This window comes from Odocoileus virginianus, chromosome 2 (assembly GCF_023699985.2).
Source record: "Odocoileus virginianus isolate 20LAN1187 ecotype Illinois chromosome 2, Ovbor_1.2, whole genome shotgun sequence".
Classification (NCBI taxonomy): Eukaryota; Metazoa; Chordata; class Mammalia; order Artiodactyla; family Cervidae; genus Odocoileus; species Odocoileus virginianus.
In genome coordinates, this window is record NC_069675.1 from 65,528,161 (window position 1) to 65,554,458 (window position 26,298).

At 51.2% G+C, this 26,298-nt stretch overlaps 1 protein-coding gene across 3 annotated transcripts in view; it reads left to right on the forward strand.

Moving 5' to 3' along the window:
• Positions 1-26,298, forward strand: part of GALNT14 (polypeptide N-acetylgalactosaminyltransferase 14) — a 229,851-nt gene that overhangs the window by 192,885 nt on the left and 10,668 nt on the right. Inside the window, exons 7-13 of one of the 3 annotated variants that reach the window (XM_020877825.2) lie at positions 2,764-2,851; positions 3,572-3,656; positions 6,761-6,864; positions 17,532-17,658; positions 19,761-19,853; positions 24,396-24,479; positions 24,959-25,103. In XM_020877825.2, coding sequence (XP_020733484.2) covers positions 2,764-2,851; positions 3,572-3,656; positions 6,761-6,864; positions 17,532-17,658; positions 19,761-19,853; positions 24,396-24,479; positions 24,959-25,103 — 726 coding nt within the window. The remainder of the gene's footprint in view (positions 1-2,763; positions 2,852-3,571; positions 3,657-6,760; positions 6,865-17,531; positions 17,659-19,760; positions 19,854-24,395; positions 24,480-24,958; positions 25,104-26,298) is intronic. The other 2 variants (XM_020877829.2, XM_070480760.1) reach the window with 2 other exon arrangements.

Genomic DNA, 26,298 nt, shown 5'->3' on the forward strand with positions numbered 1-26,298 from the left:
TGGGGTTTCTAAGACCACCCTCATGTTCAATAATTTACTAGATACGCATGGTTACTGTGTATTACCGCAAAAGGATATGGGTTAAAATCAGCTGCAGGAAAAAGCGCATGGGAAGAGTTCCAGGCATGATCATCCTAGATCTGGTGTGTGGGCAGCACTTGCTTCCTGCCGCCAGGACGTGTGGCAACTTGCATGGCGAACTGCCGAACAGGGAAGCCCACCTCAGCCTTGGTGTCCAGGGTTTTTATCGGAGGTCAGCCATGTAGACATGACTGATCACTGCCACAGTCTCCATGCCCCTCCAGAGGTTAAATTTAGTTCGTACCACATGGCCCAAGGCTCTCACCACAAATCTCCTTGTCAGCAGAGTCTAATATAGCCCAGGGCTCCCAGGTAAACAGAGACACTTATAAGCAGAACAAGTCAAGGGCTTAGAAGATACCTCTCAGGGGTTGGGCAAGGGCTAAGCATATCTTTAGGTCAGTCCTTTGGTGCACAAGGGCCTACCTAAGGATTTGGTGAAGCTGCAGAAGCCAAACTCAGCAGACAAAGGCAAAAAGAGGCCTCTGTCATACCCACAGAAGAAAGTCAGTCTCTGAATTTCTGAGAGTATTTCAGATTTCAAGTCAGGAGTGGGGTGTGTCTCTGTGTAGATAGTGGTGTGGGTGGGGGTGGCTGTGTGTGCACGTGGTGTGTATACACACCTGGATCCACGATGGCAGTGGCCTCAGAGCACTGTGGCAGCCAGTCAGATACAGCATTGACTGTGCTGGAAGCATCTGTGCACATCCCAGAGGGGGAAGCGATGCACTGAAAATGAGCATTTCCTTCCACGGGAGCCAGTTGGCTTCAAAGGCACCTTGTCACTCTCAGAATGAGTCCTATATGGAGACTGAGGCCAGATTAAGTCTGTAAACATCAAGGCAGGTACTCAGTGATTCTGAGCTTAAAATAAGAAGACAGCCTCATTTAGGGGAGAGATTGAACCAGGAAATTAAATCGCTGCAAGAGAAACAGAAGTGCCTGCCCATGCTGACCAGGACAGGGAGGGGCAGAGGACTGGAAAAGTGCCTGGTACTGCCTGGCTGGTCCAGGCCTGTTGGCTCTTCCCAGCTCCTGGACTCTCATCATCCTGCCCTTGGGGCCCAGTTTCCCCTCTTCCACATCAGTATAGGAGTGTTCACCCAGCAGTAAAAGCTGAAAGGTGAAAGTGAAGTCGCTCAGTCGTGTCCGACTCTTTGTGACCCCATGGGCTGTAGCCTACCAGGTTCCTCTGCCCATGGGTTTTTCCAGGCAAGAATACTGGAGTGGGTTGCCATTTCCTTCTCCAGGAGATCTTCCCAACCCAGAGATTGAACCCGGGTTTCCCGCATCGCGCTTTACCATCTGAGCCACCAGGGAAGCCCCAACAGTAAGAAATGTTTTAAAAATCCATGTAACGCCTTGATGGCCCCTGAGAAGTCTTGCAGATTTTGAAACTATCTCCTTGAGGACTTTGATGCTTATCAGCAGGATAGCCTGGGGGAAAGAGCAGGTGATGAGGCTGGAAAGCTAGATTGTTGTTTAGTTGCTAAGTTGTGTTCGACTCTTTTGTAACCCCATGGACTGTAGCCTGCCAGGCTCCTCTGTCCATGGGATTTCCCAGCAAGTATACTGGAGCGCATTGCCATTTCCTTCTCCAGGGGATCTTCCAGACCCAGAGATTGAACCCGCATCTCCTGCAGTGTGGTAGGTGGATTCTTTACCACTGAGCTACCTGGGAAACCCAGCAGAAACTAGATACAGGCCTCTTATTGATGGTCTTGGATGCTGGGCTAAGGAGTTTGAACCTTATTTTCAAGCCAGTTCAGGTTTTTAGCTGTAGAGCTGCAGAGTGAGATTTGAAAGTCAACTGTGTCTGCCACCTGTAGAATGACAGGGAAAGGGGTGAGGAGGGGGAGGGGGAGGGCCAGGAGTTCATTGCCATTGCCTTGTACTGCAGGGGTGAGGGGATAGGAGAGAGGTTCCATTCAGAAGAGCGGTTTTAGGATTACAATCAGCAGGATTGATCCAGTTGATGGGCAGAGGTGGGGCTTCTTAAGTTAGTGCTGGAGAGGAAGGGGGACACGTTGACAGAAGTAGGGAACCAGGGGAAGGAACGTGTGCAGGGAGGCTGGTGAAGGCCCCACTGCAGAGCTTTATGAATCCGTATGGAGAGGCGGGTGGTGTACTGGATCTGCTTGAGTCGGGAAGTGAGGAGCAAAGTTGGGGCTGAAGTTACAGATTCAAGTATCACAGGTGACAAGTGAAGTTAAGAATCTGTGGAGATGCTATTCTCAACTTGCCCATGAACCACAGGCATAGAAGGTTAAGTACTGGGAAGTTCCCACTGTGAGGGGAGCTGTTGGGGTCACCTTCCCAGCTGACTGTGTCCACTGCCTCCTGAGAGCCCCGTGACACTGAAGGACTTCCTGGGCCCCCTTCTTCCTGATGTCCCTTTCCTCAGTGAGCAGCACACTCCCGCCAGCCTCTCCATGTCCCCACCATGCCTAGATGGCCACGCAGGCGCCCAGGAGTAAAGGAAAGGCTCTTAGCATTGTAGGCATTGTGGAGAGGTCACAGTGTCTGATGGCCCACTTTATACATGAGAAATGTTGAAATGCAGAGAGGGATGTGCTTGGTCAAGGCCCTGAAACCAGTCTCCGGCCCTCCCCCGCCCTGCCCCCCAATCCCAGGCCTGCCTCCCTGATGCCACCATCTGAGTGCGGGCCTTCCGTTTTCCAGGACTACACGCGGGTGGTGTGCCCCGTGATTGATATCATTCACCTGGACACCTTCAACTACATTGAGTCGGCCTCGGAGCTCAGAGGGGGTGAGTGGGGCCAACCAATGCCCTCGCCCAGAAAGACTTTTTTGTCCTAGTCATTACTGCCAAGGGAGAGAGAGGAAAGGTCTCCTAATGGTTTTTCTGGAACCTCCGGCCCTGCATCCTGTAATGTCAGTAGCTGCAGGGTGGCCCTGACCACAGGACTGTGCGTGGAAGCATCAGAGAGGGGGCAGGTCACCCCAGGGCCTGAGGATGGGAGGGAAGCAGGACTCCCCACCCGCCCCGCCCTGTGGGGCCTGCATTGTTCTGACACCTCAGCACTGGGTACCTCTCTCTCCTTGAGGCCCACCACAGTTGTGCCCAGGGCTGAGCGCTGACTCCTCAAGACAGACTGGGAGTGATTCAACCCTCACAGACCTCCTGCTCACACCCACCCCCACTCCCAAGACTCATGGCCAAGGGCCGCACTCTGTAATTGTCCATCATGTCCCCCTTGGGTACCACTCTTGGGGTCTCTCAACTCCCACTCTGTATCCTCTGCCCTTCTTCCCTAAGTCCACCCAGCAGAGAAGGCTCAGACAGGCAGGAGGGCCTGGAGAAAGAAGCAGCAGTGGAAGGGAAATCAGGCAGCTCTGTTGCCAACCAGCCTGGGTGAGATCTCTTATCCCAGGACCACCTGGGAAACTGGGTATGTTCATGAGCCCGAATGAGCAAGCTCTGCAGGTTCATCAGAGAGACTGAGTCAGACTGGATGCTGTGTTTCAGGGTTTGACTGGAGCCTCCACTTCCAATGGGAGCAGCTCACACCAGAGCAGAAGGCTCGACGCCTGGACCCCACTGAGCCCATTAGGTGAGTCAGGGCAAGGGTGGGGTGGGAAGATTCACTACCACTTGGCCCTTCCCTCTGTCACGTGCTATAGGGAAGCAGTCCACAGGAGAGGCTCAAAAGATTGGCCAGAAACCAAGAGGACCTTTTGCCAGGCCAGCGCCACTTTTGCCCTTATTTTAGGAGGTTTCTGTCCTTGTGGAGATTTCTGCTGGAGGGATGGGGGCTGGTGGAGACCTGTGCTAAGGACTGGCTCAGCATTGTTCACATCTGCCATGATGTACTTACGTGCATGTGTGCTAAGTTGCTTCAGTTGTGTCCGACTCTTTGCAACACTATGGACCATAACCTGTCAGACTCCTCTGTCCATGGGATTCTCCAGGCAAGAATACTGGGGTGGGTTACCATGCACTCCTCCAGGGGATCTTCCCAACTCAGGGATCAAACCTGTGTTTCTTATGTCTCTTATGAACTCCTAAGGTGGGTTCTTTACCACTAGCGCCACCTGGGAAGCCTTGATGTACTTACACTTCCTGCTAAATGTTGGAGGGTTCCACGTGGTCCCATTTGAGCCTCTGACAAGGGGAAAGAAGGTTCCTTAGCCTCCGGGTCCTGGATGTCAGTATTCAGCCCAGGAGGGTCGTCAGTCATTGCTATGGGTGGAGGCTGCTGTCAAGGCGTGGCCACTGCTATGTGCTCACACACATGACTGGTGCGTCAGCTCTGGGCTGCTTGTGTGGTGCTGTAGATGGCCTTGTCCTGATCTACATTCTCACCTCCAGCCCTCACTGTGACCCACAGCAAAGTGGCCGGATGGTTGCCTGGGGTCGGGCCCATCTGAGGGCTTGGCCGTCCAAGTAATGGTCTCAGCATCATGTGTGTGACCTTGATATTCCTAAGCCTGGAGAGCACGCCTGTCCCAGGCCTGTTGGGAACCTCCAAGCCAAAACTTATCGGCCTCCAGTGGAGCCTCAGGAGGCCAGCAAGTGCTTGAGGATGTGGCGAGAACACCAGGGAACTAGAATTGCTCCTTCTGGGGAATGCAGAGATGCCCTGGTCTCCTTGGGGGAATCTCTGCATCTCAGGGCCTGCATAGAGTAAATGTCTGATCATTCTCATTGAATTGTTTGTGTGTAAGTTGCTTAGTCATGTCTGACTCTTTGCTACTCCATGGACTGTAACCTGCTAGGCTTCTCTGTCCAAGGAATTCTCCAGGCAAGAATACTGGATAGGTTGTCATTCTCTTCTTCAGGGCATCTTTCCAACCCAGGGATCAAACCTGGGTCATCCGCATTGCAGGCGGATTCTTCACCATATGAGCCACCAGGGAAGCCTTTTCACTGAACTAACTTAAGTCAAACAGAGACCTAAAGGGCTATGAAGGATTGAGTGGCGACAGACAGTGGAGATTGGGAGAACCCTGCAGTGGAACCTCTGTCGCATGAACCAGCCAGCCCATCCTCCCTCCTCCAGCCTTCACGATCTGGAGTGATGCTGAGAGGGAGATGGGAGCTGCGTGGCACACCGGATAGTGCTCTTGTTCCTCAAGGGAGAGCAGAGCCTTCTGATCATCCTGAGGGCCATGCAGCACAGCAGTGCCTCGGTTACTTGCCACACTCCCAGAGTCACCTGAAGCAGCAGTAGGCCGAGGCAAGGACAGGGTGGCTCTGGTTTCCCTTCTCTGTCCCAGGGGTGGGGTTCTCAGGGCTGGTTCTCTTCCTGTGGGCTATCTCTGCTCATCAGAGGACAAGTGTTTCCCAGGATTGAGCCAGTTATCAGAGGACAGTAGGATGTCATGGCATTGGCAGACCGAGCTTCTGACCTGCTCCATATCAACTGACTGTTTGGCATAAAGCTCCCTTCTCTGTCTGGACCTGCTGAATGAGGGGCCTAGTCCCAGGGGCTCACCCTCCACCCCCACCCCAGATACCCATCCTTGTGATCATTGGGTTGTTTGACTGGATTCTGCAGCCCTTTCCTTTCCAAGTAGCTTCTTTGGAATCTCTCTCAGCAGTCAAGGAGAGGGGAGGTGGGGAGGGGCCCCAAGGAAAGAGAATGAAGATGAAGGCTGCCGCAACAGAGCACCACAGGCTGCATGGCTTAAACCATAGAAATGTGCTGTCCTGAGCTCTGGAGACCAGAAGTCCAAGTTCGAGGTGTCAGCAGGGTGACTTCTTCCTGAGGGCCGTGCCGGGCCCCATCCTGGGCTTGCAGAGGACCACTCTCTCTCTGTGTCTCCTCACCTCATCTTCTTTCTGTGCATGTCTGTTTCTGCAACTGAGTATCTCCTTTTATAAGGACACCAGTCCTATTGGATTGGGACCAGCCCCATGACCTCATTATAGCTTTATCACCTCTGTGAAGACCTTTTCTCTAATTAAGGTCACATTCTGAGGCATTGGGGGTTGCGTCCGTGCTAAGTTGCTCCAGTCGTGTCCAACTCTTTGCGACCCCATGGACATATAACCTACCAGGTTCCTCTGTCCATGGGATTCTCCAGGCAAGGATACTGGAGTGGGTTGCCATGCCTTCCTCCAGGAGTCCAGGGGGATCTTCCTGACCCAGGGATTGAACCTGCATCTCCTGCATTGGCAGGCCAGTTTTTTACCACTTTTGCTACCTGGGAAGCCCACTGGGGGTTAAGACCCCGGCACATTTTTCAGGGCATATAATTCAATCTGTAGTGGAGGGGGGGCGGAGTGGGGGAGAGAGACCAGTCTCAAGAAACAGATGTGCTGTTCACAGTGCTGCCTCAGCCTCTCTTCTGTGCCCAGTCAGTGGCTCACAGTCCCTGCCTTCTGTTGTGGGGCTCCCAGGAGAGCCCAGCTGGGCAGGGCCTGTGAGAGAGTCAGGAAAGGCTAGACTTCTGAGCAAATTTGGAAACCGCCCCACAGGAGGTGTGCAGATGAGTGCATTAGCCTGTCTGCAGGGTCAGTAGGTTTATAGTCAATGGGAAAAGTCCCAGAGCGTGTTCCTGTTTGGGGTAAGTGGACCACGTGTGGATCTCTCTGAAGAGGAGCAGAAACGGGAAAGATATGGCCTCAATGTCAGGACCGAAAGGGCAGAAGAACATGACAGTGGGCCCCCTCCCTTGACTGACCCTCCCTCTTTTCCTGCCAACTGCACAGGACTCCCATCATAGCTGGAGGGCTCTTCGTGATGGACAAATCCTGGTTTGACTACCTGGGGAAATACGACACAGACATGGACATCTGGGGCGGGGAGAACTTCGGTGAGTTGCTGGCTCTGCATCTTGGGGCCTGGCCAGGGTCCTCCATGTCCTTGGACCACCTGGGCCTGTGATGAGGGCCAGGGAGATGGGCAGCAGGTCATTCCTTTGGGGGAAGACCATGTGGGGCATCAGAGGAGTGTTTGCTGGAAGTGGGGAGGAAAGGAGATTGTTTTTGCATGGGGCCACGTGGGTGCTGAGGACCAGGGAAACATGCCCAGGGGACCCTTAGGGAGAAGTTGAGATGCAAAAGCCAGAAAGACCAAGGAAGAGCGCCAAGCCTGAGGGCGGGCTGGGGGCAGACCTGAGCTAGGAGTGCTGAACTTGGAAATTTAGAGTTGGAAGGAGACTGGGGATAAAAGCATGAGGAAGATTGAAAGCACCACCACTAACATCTGGATCACATCTGCTGGCTGCTCTAGGGGTATAGTCTGGGTTAATGAGGAGGGTCTGAATATTCATTGGAAGGACTGATGCTAAAGCTGAAGCTCCAATACTTTGGCCATCTGATGTGAAGAGCCAACATTGGAAAAGATCCTGATGCTGGGAAAGATTGAGGGTCAGAGAAGGGGGCGACAGAGAATGAGATGGTTGGCGTCACTTACTCAATGGACATGAGTTTGAGCAAGCTCCAGGGGATAGTGAAGGACAGGGAAGCCTGATGTGCTGCAGTCCATGGGGTTGCAAAGAATCGGACAGGACTAAGTGACTAAACAAGAACAGCTGGGTGAGTGCTACAGAAGCTCTGGAGGCAACTTGCCCTTACCTTTTCTTGCAAAGTGATGCAAAGTGAAGGGGATGGAAGGGCTGGGTTCCAGGCTCTAGAACTATGCAAACAGATGGCCAGTTGTGGCACAGTGGCATAGGGCTGCCATGTACAGATACAGGAGAAAGTAGTCAGAGACCCATTCCGTCTTGCTGATGACACTGACTGACCCTCCAGTTTCCTCATGTGTTAGAAGTGTAACACATGGATGCTTGGGGGTTGTTGTGGAAACCCACACAGGTAAGTCTGTAAAAGCTCCGGGCACCATATGGACACAGTCCGTGTTAGTTACTGTTCCTTCCCTCCAGCAGGTGAGACCTAAGAGATGACCAGTATGTAAGCTGTACTAGGCAGGGACTTGGTCTGTTTTTTCTTGGCGAGCTCCATATGGTGCCTTCTGCGAAGGAGGTTTCAGTAACTATTTGATGAATAAACCAGAGGAGAGGAAGAGTAAGAATCTGGGATGTCAGGACCCCTTCCCCTTCTCTGGACACTGGGGAACGTGTTTGGCACAGTCACACCCCGTGCAGTGGTTCCAGCCAGGAGAATGATCCATGGGGTTCGTCCTGGCATTCAGTGGTAATGCCATACATTGTCCTCTGCCATTGTTTTCTCCTGTCCCTGCCTCCAGGCTGTTTTATGGCTTTCTTCCTCAGTCACCAAGAGTTATTTCCCGGAAATTTATGGCTATTGGCCTGACCAACGGCATCTGTTCTCCCAAACCGGGCCGTGTACAGAAATCCATCAGAAAAATTTGTCTCCCGCCATATGGGGGCCAGATTGGAAACTCCGCAAACAAAGCAGAAAACCCCAACTCCTACAAACCAAATATCCTGCCTGGGACTCAGTCCTGGGATCCCATGAGGGTCTTTGGAGTGCAGTTTGAGGTGGGATCTCTCAGCACCAGCCCAGGAGAACTTGGAGCCAGGTACGCCCTTGGTGTTCTCAATGGGGACGAGATCTCTCTCTCTCTCTGAACAGAGCTCATCAGATATCCTGGTGTTCGCAGTACCTCTCATGATTCTTCATGGTGTGCTCTAGCCTTTCTTTCCATTCATGGAATCCTTTCTACAGCTCTTTTGATAGATAGCAGTCATCCAGTGTCCGCTTGAATGCTATTTATGATGATGTGTTTGCTGCTTCACAATCTGGCAAGTTCTGTCATTGAGAATGTTTGTGTTGAATTGTTAGTAAATCTTCTAAGTCAAACCAAAGCCTAGCTTCCATCTGTTGGGCCTTGTTCTGCCCTGTGGACCGTCACAAAATGCATGTGATCCTTCCTTACCACGGCAGCCATGTGTAGATGCAGGCAGCATGTTATTTTCAATGACATCACATTCTGGTCCAACCTATCAGTGCGTCTGTGCTATGTTGCTTCAGCCATGTCTGACCCTGTGTGATGCTATGGACTGTAGCCCACCAGACTCCTCTGTCCATGGGATTCTCCAGGCAAGAATACTGGAGTGGATTGCCATGCCCTCCTCCAGGGGATCTTCCTGACCTAGGGATCGATCCCGCATCCCTTATGTCTCCTGCACTGGCAGGCAGATTCTTTACCACTAGTGCCACCTGGGAAGCCCCAGCCTACCAGTACCATCTCTTTATAGCAATGTTGACACACATCTGCTCACATCCAGGGTGATCCCCTCTATGTGGCTTCCCAGTGGTCTGGCATTAATAAGTGCTGATTGGAACAGGAAAGTAGAGAGAAACTCCAGGGGAGGTGTGGGAGAGACATTTTATAATCATCACAAAATGTTTTAAACCCCACACTCACAAAAAAACCCTGCAGACAGCTATCACAGGAAATACTGTTTTCTCCAATTCCGCCATTCCATTTGTTATAGCCAGCTCCTAGCACTTTAAAAGTCATTTCTGGACATTTTTTTTTTATAGCATTTTACATGCCAGAAAAAGCAATGCTTTTTTTTTTTTTTTTAAAGAAAAATTGAAGTATAGTTCATTTACAATACTGTGTTAGTTTTAGGTATACAGCAAAGTGGTTCAGCTACACATATACCTATAGATTCTTTTTCAGATTCTTTTCCCTTTTAGCTTATTATAAAATATTGAATATAGTTCCCGGTGCTATATGGTAGGTCCTTGTTGGCTCTCTATTTCATATATGGTCATGTGTAGATGTTAATCTCAAATTCCTAATTTATCCTTCCCCCACCCTCCACTTTCCCCTTTGTTAACCATGAGTTTGTTTTCTGTTTGTGAATCAGTTTCTGTTTTGTAAATAAGTTCATTTGTATAATTTTCTTAGATTCCACACCTATGATTTATATGTTATTTGTCTTTTGCTGTCTGACATTTCATTTAGTATGTTAATCGACAGATCCATTCATGTTGCTGCAAATGGCATTATTTCATTTTATTTTTATGGCTTAGTAATATTCCATTATGTGTGTACATATATCTATATACATATTTATCTGTATATATAGATATATATACATATATGTACCACATCTTCTTTATCCATTTATCTATTGATGACATTTAAGTTGTTTTTATGTCTTGAATATTGTGAATAGTGCTACTGTGAACATCGGAGTGCATGGATCTTTTCCAATTAGAGTTTTTGTCTTTTCTGGATATATGTCCAGAAGTGGGATTGCTAAATCGTATAGTAGCTCTATTATTAGCTTTTTAAGAAGTCTCCATACTGTTCTCCATAGTGGCTGCACCTACTTACAATCCTACCGGCAGTGTAGGAGGGTTTCCTTTTACCCACACCTTCTTCAGCATTTATTATTTATAGACTTTTTGATGATAACCTTTCTGACCAGTGTGAGGTGGTACCTCACTGTAGTTTTGATTTGCATTTCTCTACTTATTAGTGATATTGAGCATCTTTTCATGTGTCTGTTGGCCATCTGTACGCCTTTTTGGAGAAATGTCTGTTTAGTTCTTCTGCCCCTTTTTTGATTGAGTTTTTTAAAAATATATCAAGTTATATGAGCTTTTTGAATATTTTGGAAGTTAAGCCCTTGTTGGTTACATTGTTTGCAAATACTTTCTCCCAGTTCACAGGTTGTGTTTTCATTTTGTTTGTGATTTCCTTTGCTGTGCAAAAGTTTGTAAGTTTGCTTAGGTTCCATTTGTTTATATTTGCTTTTATTTCTTTTGCCTTGGGAGACTGACCTAAGAAAATATTGGTACTATTTATAGCAGAGAATGTTTTGCCTATGTTCTCTTCTAGGAGTTTTACGGTGCTATGTCTTATACTTAAGTCCTTAAGCCATGTTGAGTTTATTTTTGTGTATGATGTGCTCTAACTTTATTGATCTGCATGTAGCTATCCAGCTTTCCCACACCACTTGCTGAGGAAACTGTCTTTTCTCCTTTGTATATTCTTGCCTCCTTTGTTGAGGATTAATTGACCACAGGTGTGTGGGTTTATCTCTGGGCTCTCCATTCTGTTCCTTTGATCCATGTATCTCTTTTTGTGGGGAATAACAGCAGGAAGAGATATCTGTTCTCTCCCAAGACATGAAATTTCTGTGTGTTCCAGATGTGGTTCTTTTGTTGCATTGATTTGATTTCACAGCACAAAAGCCCATGAGATCACTGGACAAGGCTCCGGCCAGGGTGACTGGGACCATCCTCAGTGGCGCGTTGCCTCACCCGCCCATCTCACTTTCATCTTTTGAGAGCGACCTCAGCAGCCACTTGAATGCCGACACTGCTGTGCACTCAAGCAGCCCGACCGTGGTGCCATTATTCCCAGAAAGCGTTTCTAAGAAGAACTGAAGAGTGTTGATAATTACATCTGCAGTTCAGCGTAGAAGCAGCCTTTAGGGAAGTGTGGCTTTTAGCCTTTTTTCCCCCCCAGAAGTTGTTTTGCATTAATATTGGATGTTTAAACTCCAATTTGCATAACACAGGATACATGAAAAATATCTAATACATCTACTCACTTTAGCTTTTGGTCTTTAGAGATGAAAGGAACCTATTGCCCAGTAGAAGTGTGTGTGTGTGTGTGTGTGTGTGTGTGTGTGTTTGTGTATGGTGGAAAGAGGTGTACATTTCCAAAGTGGAGACCTTGGTACATATATGAAGGGAGAATATGGGATTTCTGGATTTAAAATGGAGGCGGGTGGTTTCCAAAGCATAGCAGATACAACCGACAATACTGAGGAAAGAGAGATGAGGTGGGTCCCAGAGAGGAGCTGCCAGCACCACCTCCTCCATCCCCAGAATGTAGTCAGGGACGTTAGGCAGTGTCGGGCTTGGAGGGTCACGTGTGTGTCAACATGGGCTGTGGGGTCAGACAGGCCTACGTGTGAATTCTGTGGTCGTCCCTGGCTGTGTGTCCCTGGAAAAGTTACTTTCCCTCACTGAGTTTGCAGATGGCACTGCGTCCTAAGCTAGGACAGCAGCCTGGATTATCCGGGGGCGCCCAGTCTAATCAGGTGGGCCGTTTAACGCAGAGAACTTTCTTTGCCTGGAGAGAGAGGAGATGGAGCAGAAGCAGTTGAGAGATTCACAGCCTAGGAAGGATCATCCAGGTGTGAACAGGGAGGGACCGCGTAGAAGGAGGAAGGGGGCTCCTGACCTATAGCCAGCGAGGAAGAGAGGACCTCAGTCCCACGACTGTGAGCAGCTGGGTTCTGCAAACAAGCTGAGTAAACTGGAAAGTGTCAGAGCCCCCAGACAGAAGCCCAACCCTGCTGATTTTGATCTTGGGAGACCCTCGGCAGAGGGCCGGACCAACCCCCGCCCCCCAGGCTGGTGTGGTAATTTGTTACGGCAGCAAGGTCAGCAGTGGAAACCCATTAAGCTCCCAGGGTCTCCGTGAAGATGAATGAGGTCCTGCACAGGGAACCCACCTCCTCTCTGGGCTGCATGAGCAGGTTTGTCAGAGCAGTACCCTATCAGACCCAGCAGTGACAGCGGATCCCTCCCGCTTTCTCTTCGGTCTCACCCTTTCGAGGTTCAGGGGCTCAAGAGAAGAGAAGTGGCCTCATCTAAGAAAAGCATCCAGGTCTGATGAAGAGTCATCTTTCCCCCCAGGTGGGGCTGCTTGGTGAGCCCCAGGCCCAGGTGCGGTCCCTTAAGACCACCCATTTCCAGAGGCATGGTAGAGAGGTAAAGGGTGTGTGCCATGACATTCGCTGGACAGCCTGTGGTGACCGTGGTGAGCCTGTGCTTACATCTCAGAAGTCAGGAGCCTGGATGCGGCCCTGACTGTCCCCAGTGATGTGAAGCACAGTTTTGCTCACAGGTTCAAGCCTGTCCTTTGTGGCTCAGTAAGATTGCTTCTACCTGAGTCTGTGGACTCATTAAAAAAATAAAAACAGAGGTTTCTGGCTAAGTGGCCCAAAGAACATAAAGATTTTTTGAAAGGAAAATCTTTGTCATTGCATTTGTCTCTGTGGATTGATGAGCGACGGTCTCTTTCTGCCCATCACTGTCCACTCCAATCCCTTTGTCCTCACAAGATTTTGCCTTGTCCAGTGGTAGGTGGCTGATGCTGTTAGATAAAAGATATCTGTGTATAGTCCTTGAGGCTCCACTTAATACAGGCTTACTGCCTTAAATAGAGTCGGGTCTAATGCTCCCATTGCCTTTGTCCAGAAACCAGGCTATCAAAGGAAATTCCAGCCTTGACATATATGGCTGAGAAGTGGCAGAGCAGTTGGTGTGGTTCTGGGGGAGGAAGCTGTCTCCTCTCACCTGGACTCCTGTCCACCATCATGGCTTGTCAGGTGGACGTTGGTTCTGGTGAAGGGTTGTTTTATGAGCACTGGTAACACTACTGATGGGTTGATGTGGAGATAGAAGGGAAGAGCTGAGAACAGAGGGTAAGGAGGGCAGTTACTTCCCAAATATTAACCTGAAGTTTAAAAAAAATAAGGTAACAGCACCCCCAGTGTGGATGGAATAATTACATATCTCCCTGCCTCGAATTCAGAGCAGATTTAGGTCTGCATGACATTTGTCATCAGGGAGTATGCGGGTGCTGACTCAGCAAGAACCACCCCCTCCCCCAAACTCCCTACATTGTCTTTTTGCTCCTTCACACGAGAAAGTGATGACTTTGCAGGAGCTGCTGACAAGTAGAGGATCAGGGCCGCACCTGGAGAGCCCGCTGCTTTACGCCTCGGTCTGTGGCCCCCACTGCCTGGGGCTTTGGGATCACAAGGCTTTCTCAGAGGCTTCAGCATAAACCTGTGAGTCACTGGGCCTGGCCCCAGTCCTGGGTGGATGCACAGCGTTATCCTGCAGTCGTGGTGTAGATATATGTAGGATAACTAGAGGGATGTCCTAGGTCTTAAATACTCCTCATTGTGGTACCCAAACATCCTTACACTGCTCTGAACACTTCAAGCTTCCTCACTCAGACTGCCTTGACTCTGGCCGCAGGACAGCAAGGCATGCTGCTCAGGTCATCTTGGTTACGACATTCTGGACTCCAGAGCAGAGACACTCTTACTGCATCTCAGGCTGCAGGCTCTGGGGGCATCAGTTAACCAGAAAGAGAGGTGAGACAGGCAGCTGTCAGGAGTGGATGAAGGAGTTGATGAGGTAGAAATGGGACAGCTGGTTATAGATTGGCCTCTCTTGTCCGTCTGTGAGTGCCCTGAAGTCAGTATCTTTGTGCCCGCAGCAGTATTGGCTGATGGTGGGTGTTCACACTGAGGGAGGTGGGATCAGGCCAGGGGCAGGAGTTTTGGACATGGGGAGATGCGCTTTGAATGCTAGTCACCTGCAGTCCCATCAGGACTACTTCTGCTTTGAAAAATAACATCCACAACTACGAGTGGGCTTGTTGGGACAACTTATAAGTTACTACCTGAGAGAGGACCCAGCAAAGCCCAGCCCACGAGTAAATGGAGGGGTCCTTTCCTCCCGTGGCTTGTGTCTGCAGAACTGGGACGTTTTCAAACACAGACACAGGAAAACAAGCAGGGACGATGGTTTTAGAGGCAGAGGAGAGGAGGCAGGTTGTAGGGGGGTATGAGAGGAAGATGATGGGTAGAAGATGTACTGCATCTGAGGGCATCCAGTGCACCTGGACAGAGCCGCAGGCAGCCATGGGAGTTGGTCCTGGAGGCCAGAGGAGAGCTGGGCTGGCAGAATGGGAATGAGTCCTCAGCATCAAGTGAAGGTTGGGCCAGATGAGGAAGCAGGGACAGCAAGGCACTCAGACCCAGAGCCTTGGGGTGGAGAATGCCAGGAGCCCAGATGGAAGGTAGAGAAGGACTAGGGTCAGGGGTCAGTACTTTCTGAGATGGGCATCTCTGCATGATGGTGGCAGAGGAGTGGGGGGGCAATAGATTCAGAGCAAAGCAAAATGGTGGGTGAAGGAAGCACAGGGAAACAGGTTTAGTGGGAGCTGGGGGTGTGGAGACTGCACAGGTTGGAGGGATTCATTTTGCAAATGAGGGACATATGTCTCATTTGAATGCATGTAAGGAAGAGACCACAGAAATGTATGCATATTTTTGGAAGAAAGCTTGCACAAAATTCACAGGTTATATCCAGTAAGCAAGGCCTCCATCTCAACTTTTGAGGGGTGTGAGGGTTTTCCTTTCTGGGAGCTAGAGCGAGCCCTGTTTTGAGATCCTGTAGAGGAGTTGATTGGAGTCCAGTAGGTCTTAGCCCTGGGGACTAAATTCACACACATATCATCACATTTCTCTGCACTGAGCCCTCCCGCCCCTCTGAGCATCACTACAAGGAGAGCTGGATGTTGGCCATCAGCTAAGCTCACTCATCATCTCCCGCAAACACTAGGTTGGGGCCCATGATTCCACCAGTGCCCCAGCCAAACGCCAGGTTATCATATATCATTGACTTTTGTGGGGAGTCAAAATCTCCAGTGTTAGGTCCACAGATTTCAAGTGCCTCCTGTGGCAGAAGCAGGAAGCTGTAAACCGTCTAGGAAGTTGGAAGTGGGCACAGGGGGGTGATGTCATTGGCATCCATGTCTTAAAGAGACTGGCTTTAGAGGAGTGTTTTGTGTCACTGAGCTTTCCATCGCACTGAAGAGTTTTCATATTTACTCTTGAAGTTCCACTTCAATGATACCAACAGCAATCCTGTGGTGTACTTTTATGATCTTCATTTGACAGGTGAAGAAGCCCAGCCTCAACTAGATCAAGTAGGGTTCCCCAGCGACGGGGCTAGTGGATTTCTGCAGACTCAGAGCTGCTGACCCCAAAGCCAAGTTCTTCCTGTCTCTCCCCACCATATGTTCTCACCATCATTTGGCAGCAATCTTGAGAAGTCCCTTCCTCACCCTAGTGTCCATGTTGCCCCCGCTCTGAGTAAATCTGAGCAAGCTGGGAATGAGTTCTATCCTGCTGGGGAGAGCACCTGGGCAGGTTGAGATGGGTATCAAGGAAGCTTGGCCTGCAAATTTCCCAGAGACACAGGGCAGGAAACAGGAGGGGACAGGGAGAGGGTGAGAGAACAGGTGAGGATCAGAATGAAGAATTTGTGTCCAAACACTTGCTTTCAGGGTTGAAAAGAAGGGAGAAAGACAGCAGGATGTGGGAGGGACAGAGGCTGAGGGAGAGGACCCCATGGTAAGGAAACCCAGGAAGGTGGGGCCCAAGGTGCGAAGGGGTGGGGCACATCAGATGTGGTGGGCAGTAGTAGAATACCCACCTCTTTGGTCTCTGCTCATGGACACAAGCCTGCTTCCAGAGGTAGTCGCCCACCAGCCTGGGTGTTTCCTGAAGCAAACTCCTCTTTCTTCAGCTTGACTATAGAAGCATGGCCCAGGCAGGCATTCCAGATGCGAAACTGGCTCTTCCCACTGGTGGCATATCCAGTGGGATACAGGGGGGCAATTGCACTGGGAGAAGTCAGTAAAGGGGTGCACCATCTGTAGAAAAGTTAAAAGCAGTATTGAAATGCCCTCACAGCATTCAGTGGTTCCAAACGATGGCAGTGACGGAACCCCCCCCCGCCACCACCACCACCCTGGTACAGCATCACTCCCTTCTTGGGCAGGACCACTGCTCCAAGCCTGCAGGAAGCAGCTTTGAGGGAGAAGGGCATCGACCAGCATGGTCTCAGCCCACCCACCTCTCCTGACTCTACCTCACCCCACTCCCCGAGGTCCCTGCTACAGCAGCCAACTGGGGAAAATGGGTTTATTTGCAAATCCCTACCCAGGCGAGCACCCCAGCAACAGCTTCGAGGCTTCCAGCACTTTCTGTGGTTGTTCGCAGCTCTTGGCTATGACTCAGACTTCCTTCTCCGGGCTGTGATTCGGATGCCCTTGCAGGAGATAGAATGGCCTCTCAGCATTGACACCTTGTCCAGGTGCCTCCTGGGAACTGGTCTTGTCTGTCCCATCCTGGCCATGTGGCTTGCCAACCTGTCAGAGTGGGAAATGCACTAACTCCATGACAACCTCTTCTATCTGGACCTTGACCAGCAGAAAGTTCTCCCATAATCTCTAATGGAAAAGTCTTTCTCCTTTGTCCTGGTTCTGACCTTCTAGGGTCATAGGAGCTAGTCTAATTCATCTTCCACCCTGAAACCTCCCATATGCTCAAAAGCAGTTTTTGAGCATGGTCCCTGGGCTCCTCTGTTCCAGGCCAAAGCCTGACACGGAGGCCCCCACCCTGCTAGCCCCGGAGAGTGTTCCAAAGGCGCAAGCACCGTCCTCCATATGTTCTTCTGTGTCCGCCAGCTTCATGGTTAAGGCAAACCACCCTCCCAGGTGTGAGTTGTTAGCATCCTCATTGTGGGCAGGGAAACCAAAGTAGCAGGCCCGTGGAGTCTGGCTGTGGAGTCGGTGCCCTAGGCAGGCTGCTGGCCGCCCTCCCCTCGCCCTGGGACCTGGGATTCCCCGGCACCTGGTGTCTCAGGGCTGCCGTTCTGTGCGGCTCAGTCTAGGAAGCAGAGCAGTGATGGGGGCGTCGTTGTCTTGCAGAAATCTCCTTCAGGGTATGGATGTGTGGGGGCAGCCTGGAGATCGTCCCCTGCAGCCGAGTGGGCCATGTCTTCCGGAAGAAGCACCCATATATTTTCCCAGATGGCAACGCCAACACGTATATAAAGTAAGTATGTGTTGTGGGGGTTCGGGTTCCCCGGGGGTGGCGGTGGCCACGGGCTTTTCTGGTGATGGACTGTGGCTGTCCCGGGTTCTCTAGTAGGTTCGGCTGCCTGAGTGTCGTGAATGGACAGGGGCTGCATGTTACGCTTGCTGGGCCACAGCCTGGGCAAGAGAGCTCAGGCCTGCCCATCCAGGTCCAGGCTGGAGGCCTTGAGGTCGTTTTCCACCCTTGACTTCTCCCAGGCTTGGCAAGGCCCTGCCTGTGGCCTTGGGGGCTTTGAGTCACTAGGCAGCACCCTCCTGCAGGGCTCAGGGTATTTTGTGTTGTTTGGGGCAGGGGGAGGGCAGCCGTTTTTGCCGCTGAGTTCTAGAAGATCCCCTGCAGGGATCTGCAGGGATCACCTTCAGGCTGGGTCACCAGGGGAAAGGCTCTTGGGGAAGATTCGGGAATGGAGGCACAAGTAGATACAGCCCAGGTGACCGCTCCAGGGCCTCGTGGGTGCACAGAAACAGCCAGGCTGCCTTAGCCCCTGAGGCCCTGGGCTCCCTTCCTGGGGCTCGTCACTTCCTGCCCAGGGACAGGACAAAGATCGTGAGATCTCAGTGACCCAGCGATGCCCACTTGCCTGTTCTTGCTCCCTCCATACACCTGTCTCCTTCTCATGATTTCTTCTCCTTCAACCTTTTTCCTCTCCTTTAAAAATAATTCTGTACCTCCTTTTCTCCTTCTGCTCATCTTTTCCTCCAGCTTCTCCCCTTCTGTCTAATCCTCTTGTCACTTGACAACTTCACTCCCCATTTATTCCTCCTTTGCCTTTTTTTCCTCTCATTTGGTCCATTTTGGGGAGGGAGGAACAGAGCACCTCTTTGAGTGTTTTTCTTCCCCTGCAGTGTTTTCTTCTGGGTTCCCTCATCCTTGGTTACTCACACGTGTGGACAGGTTTGGGTGTGGACAGGTGTAGGGGAGCTGTAGGCTTGACCAGTGAGAAAGCTGACCTCGTGCTGGGCAGGGTAGGGTCGTGAGAACCCCCTTAGCAGGGACTGGAACAAAGGCAGGGCTGCCTGGGCTTGGGGTCTTGACCGGGAAAGGTGAGCTGGGATTCCTGGTGCAGGAAAGTCAAGGGGCTATGATGTGGAGCGGGGGCCAGCTGGGGAGTGGGGGGCAGAGCCGCAGGCTCTAGAAAGTTCCTTGCATTTGGGACTGGGCCCTGCATGCCACCAATGGAGTTGAGGGGAAACTTGGGGCAGTGTGGTCTCGGCAGCGTCCAGTGTGCTATGGTTGGGCCAGTGGAGGGAGCCGGCAAGAAGCTGTCTTCAGTGCACCAAGAGCTGACTGCGTGTGCAAAACTCCTTCAGGTCCACGGGCTTGAACGGCAGGCCATGCCCTCTTGGTGGCACCCCCGAGTCCCATGTACTCAGGCCTTGGGCGGTGCTGCTTAGGCCTCTGATTGTTTTCCCGTATCTTCTCTTCCTGGTACCCTGGTGTCCCGGACAGCTGAGTGGCAACATCCTCCATGTCTCTCTCTCTCTCTGTGACCTTTGGGGTTAGACTCACAGCAGATAGCTAATTTTTTAAAAAAGCTTCAGAGTCCTGGCAAATATTTGACCAAGATGGCTTGGTTACTTCATTCTTTACACCTGCGCCAAGCTAATCACATGGCCTGTGCAAATCTCGTGCATGACTGGCTTTCCCCTTGGAGAGCTGCGTCCTTTGCTGATGGGGAGAGTCTAGAACAGGAGCCCACGGATGGCCAGAGATGAGATGGTCAGCACTCTCCCCTCTTGTACTGTCACCAAAGGGACACACCAGATTCTCCTGGCTTTTTTCTCTTTTTCTGAGGGCCATGGGAAGTTCAATTTCTGGTATAATTTCTCTGGTCTGTGCCTTTTGGGAAGAGGGTATGTCGTGACTACTAAAATCCTGTGTCTTGGGGGAGAGGCCCCTTTGGAGATTGGTGGGCTCAGCACCCTGGGGAGAATAAAGTTACTGAACCGTGGTGGCCCCCGTGCGGGCGACACTGCCCACTCGTCACATGTGTGTATTTTACCTGGGTACATCCCCGGTCCTCTCAGACAGCCCGTCGCTGACACCCCTTGTCTCTCCAGGAACACCAAGCGGACAGCTGAAGTGTGGATGGATGAATACAAGCAGTACTACTATGCTTCCCGGCCATTCGCCCTGGAGAGGCCCTTTGGCAAGTGAGTGTCTCCCCTGGTTGGTTTGTGCAGACAGCCCAGGGCCGCAGCTCACTGGCTGCTGGGGCCGGGGCTGGGCCTGTTCTGCCTTGATGTGCCTTCTTGCTCCTGCCTAGTCCTGGGTACAGGGCCCCGGGCCACACCTGTGGGAGACCCTGGAAGCCTGGACCATCCACTCAGTGGGTAGAGCCATGCCCTGTGCAGTGGACTGGTGTTTCCAGCTTTTTCCAGAAAGGTGGGATGCTGGACTAAGCAGCACTGCTCCCTCTAGATTAGAGTTCCCTTCTCCTCCTCCTCAGCTACTGAAGCCTAAATCCTCCTCTTTTTAGGAAGAACAGTACTGTGTAGACCTCCTTTAGAGCAGGGCTCCAGCTTCATGGGGGTGGAAGAGGACAGGGAGAGGAGTTAAGGGCCAGATGCCATTTCATGAGATGCCTCACTAGTCCTCTGCAAGCTGAGAAATGGGTATAATTACCCCTGTTTTACAGATAAGTAGCCTGAGGCTTCTTCAGCTTCAGGTACTTGCCATGGATCACACCATTATAGGAGGAGAAGCTCAAATCACACCTGTCTGATCCCCAAACTTTGTGATGTTGCATTCCCCAACTCAGGGCTGGTTTGAGTAGAGAAAAATGCAACTTGATTGATGTCATATTCATCTTTTTTGAGAGGGGGCAACTGGTGGCTTTTGTCATCTGATGTCCCTCAGTTGTACTAAGGCTGTGGAGCAGATGGCATGTTTGCGGCCTACACTCCATCGATCGAGCCCTTCACTCCCAGGTGGATTAAATCACAAGCCTGCCAAAGTGTTTGCATTTCTGAAACTGAAAACCCACGCTGGTCTCCGCTTCTCCTCAGAGCCTCCCACAGTGTTTATTCTGAGTCCTCAGCTAACTTCCGGTTCACTGGCCATGTCCGTCCACCCCTCCTTTCTTCACTGCCTTTCCCCTCTCCAGCTTGGGTTCTACTTTCTTGCGTAAGCAGAGTGCTTAAAAGATGTTGTCCTTGAATCTCTTGCCATGTTGGGCATCTACCCGCCCTCCCAGGCCTCCCTCCTGACCTTGGGTGAGCCTGACTTTGTGCCTTTTTCTCCCTGTGGGCAGGCTGCTGAACTGCTCTGGGAGTATCAGCTGGCGCTGCTAAGCCTCTGTGGCCATCCGGCTCAGGGAGGCCCTCAGTGGGCCTCTTAATCCTGCCCCCTTGCCTGGCCGGCATTCTCCTTCAATCTTCATTTGTACCTTTTCCATTTTCCCCAGCTGCGGAGTCTGCCCTGCTTTCACTCACAGCACGTAACACCTCTGTTTTATAGATGAAATAGACAGCACCAGCTTCCTGAGCCCAACCACCCTGAACCTGCACTATCCCCCTGTCTCTTTTATCTGGAAGGATAAGGGGTGCCTCCTGCTGTGGCAGGCCAGCCCTCTACCTGTTCCCCAGATGCACTCTTCTCTCCTGCATTCATTCATAAATCAGCACTGATCGAGTTCCCACTGCCTGGATTCATCTCCGCCTGCCTCTCAGCTTCTCAAACTTTAATGTGCACACAGATCTCCGGGGGATCTTGTTACAGTGTGGATGTTGGTTCAGTAGTGTGCATTTCTACGAGCCCCAGGTGGTGCTGGTGGTGCTGTGCTGCTGGTCTGAGGACCTCAACTCAAGGAGCAGAATTCCAGGGTGATGGTTTCCAGACTGTCTGCATGTCTCAGTCACCTGAGGAGCTTCAAAAACTGCTGCTGCCTCTATTCCAGCCCCAGAGAGTGGATTAAGTCTGGGCTGTGTCCTGGGCTATAGAATTTGTAAAAGATGCCCCCCCCCCACCAACTAGGTGACTCTAACCTGCAGACAGTGTGGGAGCCTCTGTTCCAGGGGACTTCGCCCACCCTGTGCCTTCATGCTCCCTGATCGCCCAACTCTCATTACCTATACCCTGTCTTCTGCTCCTTCAGAGCCAAGCGTCATGAAAGAGCTGCCCACATTGCTGTTTGTGGCTCCCCATTTCCCTTCTTCTGACTGTGAGCTGAGGCCATGGCTTCCCTCCCCTACAATCACTCCCACCTGGCCCACCCATGCCCCCCCCCGGGGCCCTTACCTTCCTCGATTACTCTATTGATATGAGTCTTCTCCCACCCAGACCCCTTCAGGCACCCCTCTGATCTCGGTTTCTAGAACTGAAGTCTTGGCTCTCATCCTGAGATGCAAGCTGCACCCTCTCTGCCCACCCTTGTGTGTTGGTCTTCCTAGAGGACCTGTCATAAACCCTCGTCTTACTCCAGGTTTTCCCTGCCATCAGCCGCCTCCGTGCTGCCGATAAGCATGTTTCCATCCTTCTCCTGCGCCTCTTCTCTGAGCTCCAGCCCTTAGAGAAGGAAATGGCAACCCAACCAGTATTCTTGCCTAAAAAAATCCCGTGGACAGAGGAGCCTGGTGGGCTACAGTCTATGAGGTCGCAGAGTTGGACACGACTGAATGATTAAACACATCTTGCACCTCTCCTGAGCTCCAGTCCTTATGTCCGAATGGCAACTGGACATCTCTGCCTGGATGCTTCCCAGGCTCCTCTGACTCAACAAGTTCTAACTGAACTCTTCCTGTTTGCTCCTAAACCTGCTCCTTTCTACCATATTCCCCACCTTAGCTCTTCCATGCATCCTGTTGTCAAACCAGAAATCTTGAGTGTCAACCTTGACTTCTCCCTCCCCATCCTCCCACACCTAAGCTATCACCAAGTCCCAGAGATCCTGCCTCACTCATACACTGATCGTCTGGATTCTTGCAAATACTGAACAGTTAGCCTTTTTTAAATGATGTCATTCCTGTCCTCATGTTGCTTAGCATCTGGTAAGGAGATGCAGTTAATGCTGTATAAGGAGTTCCAGTATCATGAGGGCGCCTAGTCCAGTCTTTGGGGTGGAAGGAGGCGAGGCTTGAGAAAGCAGGGCTGGTTCTGTGTGGTTGCCCAGGAAGAACAGGACGTATATGGAAATCAGGTGTACTGGTGGAAGAGTAGAGAGAATGAAACCTGTCCTTCTCTCCCATCCCACCCTGCTCCCCTGCCAGAAAGCATGGTCAGCACCGGGTTTCGACAGTGATCTCCTAACTGCTCTTCCAGCTTTGGGCACCAAACTCATTTACCTTCAGTTGCTATTGTTGTTCAGTTGCTCAGTCATGTCCAGCTCTTTGAGACCCCACGGACTGTAGCACACCCAGATTCCCTGTCCTTCACTATCTCCCAGAGTTCACTCAAACTCATGTCTGTTGAGTTGGTGATACCATCCAACCATCTCATCCTGTCATCCCCTTCTCCTCCTGCCCTCAATCTTTCCCAGCACCAGGGTCTTTTCCATGAGTCATTTCTTTGCATCAGGTGGCCAAAGTATTAGAGCTTCAGCTTCAGCATCAGGCCTTCCAATGAATATTCAGGGCTGATTTCTTTTAGGATTGGCTGGTTTGATCTCCTTGTAGTCCAAGGGACTCAAGAGTCTGTTTCAGCACTACAGTTCAAAAACATCAATTCTTTGGCACCATCAGTAGATGCTCTTAAAGGAATAATACTGCCACATTGTACTGTTTCAAACCCATCGGTGGCAGCCCATTGCCCTGAAAATAAAGGCCAAGCTCCTCCTTGATATTTCACAGGACCTTTATGACTGCACGTTCACCTCTCCTCTGACTCACCTCCCCTCTCCCATGCCCCCCCCAACACATTCTAACTTGCACCACTGCTACTGTCAATAGACCCCTTCCCTCTTCACATGCTGTTTCTCTTTGCTGTTCCCTTGCCACTACCAGGGGCCCCCACTTTACCCTCTTTCTGGTTTGTCTAGACAATGTTCACTTTCCTTCCAGCTTCCACATCACCACCCAACCACCACCAACCCGACAAGCAAGGGGCCACCCCTGAGATGCTCCCACATTCCCTGCACACCTACCCTGCATCCACCCTGGGCTGTGAGCACCTGCTTCTTTACCTGTCTCTCTTGCTTGAAAGCTCACCATCAGGTCCCTCTTGGGCACAATGCCCGGCACATACTAGGTACTCGGTAAATATGTGATGGCCAAAGCCCAGAACCAGCTAAAGAAGAGAATTCTTTGAGGCTGGCTTGGCCGGAATTGGGGGTAGCGGGTGGGGGAAGTGAGGGTGGTATTTTAAGAGCAGAATCCAGAGGGGGATTTGTGAGGAAGTAGACCTACAGCCCTGGCAGTGAATTAATAACAACACGCCAAATGTTCTTGTGGCTTTGTTTTTAATGAAAAGTAAAAACACCCCCAAATTCTATTTCCAAGTAAAAGCACAAATCTTTGGTGACATCACCGCTCCACTATGAGGTATTGCCAAGTGTTTCCATAGCTCTCTCTGGGGCTCTCAAAATCTCTCTGCTAATTTCTCCAGCACCCTCCAGAGAGCCGTGGGTGCAGAGATTGGGCACGGGCTGCATGGGGCACCTCCCAGCCTGGAGGGTGGGTGCCCCTGGGCCCCTGTGGCTGGTACCTGTCTCCAACCAGCTGTGTTTTGTCTCCGTATCTCCCCGCCCCTGCCACCCCCAGCATCGAGAGCAGACGGAACCTGAGGAAGAACCTGCAGTGCCAGAGCTTCAAGTGGTACCTGGAGAATGTCTACCCAGAACTCAGGTATCTGCCCTGTGCCTTGAGCCTTTGCTGCCTGCAGAGAGACCCTCTGCTAAGTTGGTTTGTAGAAGGGACTTTCCGTGGCCATCTGTATGAGGGTTTTTAACTAGATGGAGGTCTGAAAAGACCAGTTGGCTCCACTTATCCCAGAAACCTGAGAGAGAATTTTATTCATTGGTGGCATGAGGGATTGAGGTTGGCTTCTAGCAGTGTTTCGCAGCTGCTGGAGTTTGAGCTCTGGAGTGTGACCTCAGGGCGTGGACTCACTGATTCCAGGCTCCAGACTCCGGAGTCATTCCTTGCTGCCTCATTCCTAGTGGTACCCCTCCCATCCTCAGGCCCTGAGTAGTACAAGTCACTGTAACACAGCCAGGGCGACGTGCCCCTGCCATTTTCCAGAACTGCCCGACCTCTCCGCCAGCTGGTGTTACTGTTAATCCTAAGAACCGCGGATTCTCGTCCCTCCCGTGGCCTTCCTGTAGGGTACCCAAAGACTCTTCCATCCAGAAGGGCAGTATCCGACAGAGGCAGAAGTGCCTGGAGGCTCAGAAGCAGAAAGACCAGGAGATCTCCAACCTCAAGTTAAGCCCCTGTGTCAAGACCGAAGGCAAGGATGCCAAGTCCCAGGTAAAGTAACATGGGACTACTTGAACGGCTGGGGATACCTGAACATATGAATGTGCTTGGCCTCGGCTTCCTGCTTTTGCATGAACCAGCTGTCTAGTTATACCTGGAGCTATACAGCAGGACAGGAGAAGCACAATGCCCCTCACTCTGGGACTGGGTTCACTCCACTAGGTTTCCAAATGCATGGGCTTTCTCTTAAAGATGCCTCCCCAGGCAACTTACCACCTCTAGGAATTAACCATTAAATTAGCAGGAGTTAAATGAGGATGTCCAAGCTGCTGGTGGTAAATGTGGGCTGGATCAGGCAGGGTGGGCAGCATGGCCACCTCAAAGGTATGAGATGCAAACTGAAAAGCCACTGCCTCCAGGATGAAATACCTGCTCGATGCGTCTCCCTGCTGATCTAACCCTGCCTTCCAGGCAGTCACATCAGCAGTGGTATGGCCTTCTCCGTCGTCCACCATTCTGGTCTCTGGGCAGGTCCCTTGATCATCGCTCTTCTGCCCTCTGCAGGCCTATGGCTCCACCTCTGCACTCTCCTGCTTCCCCCAGGTCCAGAGGGACCTCAGTCGCCCCTTCTCAGAAAGGTTTCCTTGTGCCTTAGCTGATTCATCAATACTCTGTGGGTCAGTGTTCTGCCTTCTGAGGATCGAGCTCTTTTAAAAGTCACTGGCACATTCACAGCCTGTCTCAACCTCCGTAACACTTGGCCTGCTGGATGCATTAGAGCTTGTCCACCTCGTGACTTGCCTCCTGGCTCTGGGGACACTGCACGATCCCGATTGTCCTGCATTTCTGTTCTTTTCACCGCTTGTTTTTACTGCTGGTTCCTCTCCCCAGCTCTCGTACCCTTATGGTGAATATTCACCAAGGTTCTCAATTCACTGTTCCTTTCTCTGTGAGTGGTTTCTTGGAAATTTTATTCATGCTTTCAGCTTTAGTAACCTCCTCTGTATTATTGATTCACAAATTCAGTGCCTTCACCCATCCGTGAATTCACTCATTCATTCATTCACTCAACAAACATGTACATTCTCTGCTGACTGTGGAGATGCACAGATGAAAGGCCACGTTGCGGGTATCGGTGGCCCCTCAAGGTATCTAATGCAGAAAGGAACAAGTCAGCAGCCACTGTGATCTAATTTCTGCCCTGGAGAGAGTTTGGTCCGTGATGCTGTATAAGTGCAGAGTGAGG